At 42.2% G+C, this 5,656-nt stretch overlaps 1 protein-coding gene across 3 annotated transcripts; it reads right to left on the bottom strand.

Annotated features, from left to right (window-relative positions):
- Positions 1 to 235: 235 nt before the first annotated feature.
- On the bottom strand, positions 236 to 5,409 carry LOC131214122 (ATP-binding cassette sub-family D member 3). 3 transcript variants are annotated; one of them, XM_058208490.1, is made up of 9 exons: positions 5,352 to 5,409; positions 5,126 to 5,296; positions 4,724 to 4,839; positions 3,079 to 3,269; positions 2,868 to 2,965; positions 2,315 to 2,778; positions 2,063 to 2,160; positions 1,501 to 1,983; positions 236 to 1,410 (listed from the first exon to the last, which is right to left on the bottom strand). In XM_058208490.1, the coding sequence occupies exons 2-9, from the start codon at positions 5,236 to 5,238 to the stop codon at positions 997 to 999; spliced, it is 1,977 nt and encodes a 658-aa protein (XP_058064473.1). In that variant the 5' UTR covers positions 5,239 to 5,296; positions 5,352 to 5,409; the 3' UTR covers positions 236 to 996. The 3 variants fall into 3 exon arrangements, with proteins under 3 accessions (XP_058064473.1, XP_058064475.1, XP_058064476.1); XM_058208492.1 differs by having other exon boundaries at positions 5,126 to 5,273; positions 5,352 to 5,371; XM_058208493.1 differs by lacking the exons at positions 4,724 to 4,839; positions 5,126 to 5,296; positions 5,352 to 5,409 and adding an exon at positions 3,350 to 4,685.
- Positions 5,410 to 5,656: the final 247 nt, after the last annotated feature.

Below are 5,656 nucleotides of genomic sequence, written 5' to 3'. Positions count from 1 at the left end.
ACCATTCGCGAACCAGAGCAACTGGCCCATACAAAAATTGTATAGGATCGCGAATGGTTCACGACCTGGAACGTGAAATTTCACTCAAGGCACTTAATTTTGTCTACTGGGCTCTGGATCGTTTTACTCAAGAGCTTATCTCAACAAGAACTTTATAATCTCAATATTAGTAAGTGCAAAAAACACCCAACAACAAAATAAACATTAGAAACGGTGCATCTGTTTATGTGTTCGTTTTTTGTTGTGTTTTTATATTTTTCGCTCTATAACGGTAGTACGTAACGCAATCGCAGTTTTTTTCTAAAATCAATGATGACTATCTTCGGTTGGTTAATGAAATACAAACACCTACCAATGTATGCCATGTGTCCGTCAATAGCTAGCTACCGATGAACTGATGAATAACAAAACAAGAATTTCGGAAACAATTGTTGCCTTAACGCGATTGCCGCTTTGACGGGCGCGAAAATATAAGGAATTACTCCTTAACATGTAAATTTCTTCCTACACCCCAGCACCAAATGAATAGTAAATAATCTAAACACTCTAAGAAAAAAACCGTTTCATTTTCAAACATTGTGCGCACTATTTGTTATAATTGTAAATATCGAAATTAGAAACCTTTCAAAGCAGACATCACAATTTGAATGCACATAAAAGCGTGCTACATAAGAATGGTAAGTTAACAAATTGATGATTATACTTCTACTGCTGACTGTAAAACAACACTAATATGCGATGGTTATCTTATAATCCAGAGTCGTCTCATATTCCTCACATACCACCAAACCTACCCGCAAATCCTTTTTAGTTAGTTTCATTAGCCTGCGTACAACTGTGGTGCCGTGGAACCAGTTACCGGTTCGGTGTTCTCTGCCCTTCTTACATCACAAGCCTGTTTCGCTATATCACCTTTTGTTTCGTTTTCGCAAAGAATTGTTGATTCGGCTGAAAGCTTGAAAAACTCAGCGGAGGAATGGTAATTGAACGCGCTTATTACGATCCAAACTGATCTTTGCTGCTGTCGATCGGTCCGTACTCATAAGCTCCGTGGCCATCAAACTTGAGGTAGTAGTCATGGTGTGTCCAAAGAGATTTTCGGTGCGACACAGTAAACAGCGTGATGCCGACTTTTCGACAGTACTGATACATGCTACCTTCGACATCAACTGAAACGGCGGACGTGCACTCGTCCAAGATGGCGAACTGTGGATTATGGTAGAAGAGGCGAGCCATCGCAATACGTTGCTTCTCGCCACCTGACAGCACGTCGATCCAATCCTCGATAGCGTCCAGACCCTTCTCACGTACTTGCAGGTATGAAAGTTGTACTAACTCGAGATAATTTAATAGATCGGCATCCGTTTTCCCGCGGCGCTTCATCTCTTGGTACGTGTGCGGATAGATAATCTATAAGTTGACCGCGATAACAAAAAACGACAAAAGAAATTAAGCACGAAAATGACATTGGCTGGATGGACATAGAAAGATATTGCTCACCTGATCACGCAGTGAGCCCAGCGTCATATAGGGACGCTGTGGTATGTAAAATAGTTTGCCGGCCGGTGGTTTGGTCACCTTGCCACCCCACGTTGGCCACAGCTCTCCAAGTATACGAAATAGGCTGCTTTTACCGCAACCGTTCGGACCACACACTAGCACGTTCATACCTGACTTGACCTCGAATGTTAGGTCCTTCACTAGTACGTCTCCATTCGGTGTTACCAAGGGTACGTGCTCAAACTTGATAAAGTTATCCTGAAACTTCACCAAGCCAAACCCTGGTCCAATATCAACGTCGACAATACCCGAGCTCACCATTGTGCGCTCGTACCGGCCTGAGTTCAAGTCCTTCAGAACCATGGTCAGTTCGGTCATACGAGCTGTGAATCCGGCAAGTCTGGACATTTCCCTACCAGCCAGAACCAACCGACCGATCGCCTCCGCCAGCTTAACTAACATTCGACCAAACGTGTAGTAGCGCTACGAAGGTATAAATGAGATCAAAAAATGAAATCATCAGCTTTTCGATAGTAAAACTTTTGTCTTAAGCCGAACTTACGCTTAAACGTTCGCTATGTTGGCTTCCAGTCAGAAGCGGATGATCTTTCTCGAAAAACGGTAATGACACCGCATAAAACCCGACAACCGTCGCAATGTCTGAGTGCGATAATCATAGACGATAAAATAAAAAAGAAAAAGAAATAGATCGAGAGAAAAGGCAGGAAAGAGAGTGGGGAGAGAGAAAGAGAGAATGAAAGATGGCATCCAAATATATCACAAAAAGTTGCATAGCTACAGCCGGGCACCGTACATTTAGCGACCATGTTATCGACGATTCCCATGCCGACACGGAATTCGAGGAACTTGCGTAAGTGTGCGACGAGTTTGTTGAAGCTAGACAGAATCGTCAATTTTTCTCGGTTGTTACCGCGGTAGAAAGCGATCTCTTCCGAGTTAGTTATTAACCGACTATTCACATAGCGGAATTCACCCTCGAGCTTTTGCTCCATCACAGTTAGTCGGCCGGTAGGTTTGCGCAAGTTGGTCAGAAACATGCCGGAGAAGAACAGGTACAGGAGCAATATGCCGGGCGTCGTTCCACCCAAGTTGGTTGTTAACCGATACACGTAAATCACAATGTCCAACAGAGGCTTGCAGATGTTCGAGTAAAGATCGGTAACACTCTCGCAAAACTTGTCGATATCGGTCGTCAGCAGTTGGTCGGCATTAGCTATCCTGTTGTCGAGGTTGGACATTTTGTAGTAGGTAAATCCTCTGTAAAAGATATCACATATTAAATTTAAAGGAGAATTTGATGAAGCAACATCAACAACAGTAAAATCTATACCAGCATGTCAACATACTTGAGGTATTCGTTGTATAAGTATTGTGAAAGATTGGACCGGAAGCGAAGCTTTAGCTCGCCTATACTCCATTTCAAAACGTTGTTAACGACAGCAATCTACGGTAATCACGCAAGAACGGTAATAAGTAGATGAAATTGGATTATATTTACAAATAAAACAAACTATTATATGATACCCAGTGGTATTCGTTTGCAATTTTGCTACTTACTGCAGGCAACGCAGATAGGTACTTCACCAACGCTGTTCGAAACAGCCTCTTATTCATAGTGATGATGGTGCTCTCAATGGCCGTCGCATTTTGTATCATCCAGATATCACTGACCGAACGGGCAATTAGCGATAGTGCAATTACAATCAATAAACCGTTTTCGACGCTCCATGCTTTTGGTATTATGATTCCTGTTTAGTATGAGGTGTTGGAATGCAGAATTAAACGAATGCATACACAAAACGATCTGATGCAGGTCAAGACCGCTCACCGGTTGTTGCCCAATGATAAAAAAAAGAAACTGAAGCCTATTTTTTGGGGCAAAGGTAATTTGTCTCGTCTCGACGTCGTAGACCCCATTTGAGATGAAACGAGGCCGACCAGTATGACGAGTTGGCGAACAATGGTGCTCGAACGCGACCTATGGATGAATTATCTATAGCAGGACAGAACTGTTGGTCGTTATAGTTGCCCGGATAAAAAAGCAGAAGTTCATCATTTTTTCTATGTTCAATGGTCGAATATCCAAAAGCTGCATCTCGTCATAGTCATGGAATTCACGTCAGACACCAACCTTGAGACATCGATATTACGTCCAATTGCATAAAAAAACACAAAAGGAATAAAAATCACATGGCTCCAAAGAATTGTCTTGTCTCATGCACTTTAAACTCGTTGCTTTCACTGATTGTTCGTAACATTTTCCAATTTCACAATTTGTAATTATTCATCGAGTTCTGCATATGCGACAACACACCCATCGCGAGCATTTTGTTCAGTTGTATTTTGCTATTTAAATGGGTTTTTCTTGCTGAACAAATCGGTAACGCTCGTTGATGGTTGACCACTACGCAGCTGACCATGGGTTCGATTCCCGAGATGCCTCAACAACTAATTCAATTAGTTTGGTTACCGCCGTGCCGGGGGTTAGCACTGTACCAACAACGCGGTTCGTAAAAATCACGTGGTTACAACAAGCAACATAAATACGGCTCGGTCCGTTCTTCTCAGATAAAAAAATAAAGCAACCGAAGGTTAACATTGTCTCTGTTTCAGGCCAAGACCGCTCGAAGGCTGTCGTTGCCGGATAAGAAGAACAACCAACCTACATGATCCACCAATATCAAAGCGGTGTTGTTGTGCAATCGAATTCACTGAATTAGCATGACCACCATTCAAATGGTGTAACAATCGTGCACTATGCACACAGATTCTATACGCACTATATGACGACAAATGCGTTCATGTCTCTAGTGTTGGTCCAGAATTTTGGCCTACACTACGAAAAGATTGAGTATGTGCTATTTCCTCCATTCATTGTTATACGGCTCTCGGTTTTTTGGAATCGATAGAAGAATCAAGGGGTGTTCAAAGTACGATTGCGATAGCGTGCTACCTGAGACGGCAGAGTACGAAACCGAAGGCTGATAAAGCTTGGACTAGCTGATAGTTATCAAAGATAAGCTATGTTGCTTCAATCACGCGGGGATAAGTAGATTTTCCAATTGTACATCTTAGTGCTAAGCATGTAACGTATCAGTAGTAACTACGACTTGAGCCACAGATTGAGTGTTGAGTGTTAAACTATCCCACTTTTGCTACTAAGTATGCCGAATCCTCGAAAACTAACGATTTTATGACTTACCTAACAATGCGCGAAGTTGTTCGAAGAAAATGGCATTGACGTGGGCTTTGGGGCCACGCTTTTCCTTCGCCTTATCGCTGATGAAATATTGTATTTCGTCTTCCGGCCGCTGTTTGCTGTGGAAATAAGCACATAAAAAACAACTCATAGGGTAGAGACAACAAAATGATAAATGTCCAAATGACGGTCGAAGAACGAATGAAAAGGTTGAGGTGGCAGTAGGAAAAAAGAGGAATCTGCTATACAAAGCAAACACTAGTCCAGACCCTCACAACGACAACCACGCTTTCATTCGCAAATCTAATTTGACCTAACAGTGACGCATTTCAACGAAACCAGATGTCTCCGTGCTCTTTCTCGACCTTAATTTTTCCGTCAAAAGAAACACTCACAGCGACTTACCGGTTTTTATGCACCTGTTTACCATACAAAATTATGCAAGTTGCCGCTGTACACCCGGCAATGCCTATCACGGTGTTCTTATTGGACAGCACTTTGCTCAAATTCGGTGCCATTGTTGAAAAGCACGCGCACCTTTGTTAAGTCGCAGCTGAAGTTTGAATGCAGAAAGTGCTGAAACGATTATATTAAAGTGGGTGATCTTTGGTAAAGCAAGTCCAGGCTATACCTTGTGCTGGGCTGCTTCGTTCCTTAACATGCTTTTAACGATGTAAACAAAACCTTCCACAACACCAACATAACTACGTGGCCATGGCTGACAGCCAACGCTACCTCATCAACGTCATATGAAAAAAGTGAAGCTTCGTAAATGCCAGTGTTTACGTTTACAATACACCATGCACAATGTTGGATGAAGGAAAGTAAAGTTTACAAGCTAATAGCATGTTGACGAATGAAGCAGTCCCGTACAAGGTACTATATATATATACAGCGTGTTTTATTAAGACTTTGACTAAGATTGAAATGTTAAAT

Source organism: Anopheles bellator (genome assembly GCF_943735745.2).
Source record: "Anopheles bellator chromosome X unlocalized genomic scaffold, idAnoBellAS_SP24_06.2 X_unloc_1, whole genome shotgun sequence".
Classification (NCBI taxonomy): Eukaryota; Metazoa; Arthropoda; class Insecta; order Diptera; family Culicidae; genus Anopheles; species Anopheles bellator.
The sequence above is the reverse complement of the archived record's forward strand: the minus strand, read 5'-3'. Positions and strand labels throughout refer to the sequence as shown.

Coding starts and splice junctions, on each gene's coding strand:
- LOC131214122 (XM_058208490.1), bottom strand. CDS start 5,238: ATGGCACCGAATTTGAGCAAAGTGCTGTCCAATAAGAACACCGTGATA. Junction 4,840..5,125: donor AAACAGGTGCATAAAAACCG/GTAAGTCGCTGT, acceptor TTATTTCCACAG/CAAACAGCGGCCGGAAGACG. Junction 1,411..1,500: donor TGGGCTCACTGCGTGATCAG/GTGAGCAATATC, acceptor GTCAACTTATAG/ATTATCTATCCGCACACGTA.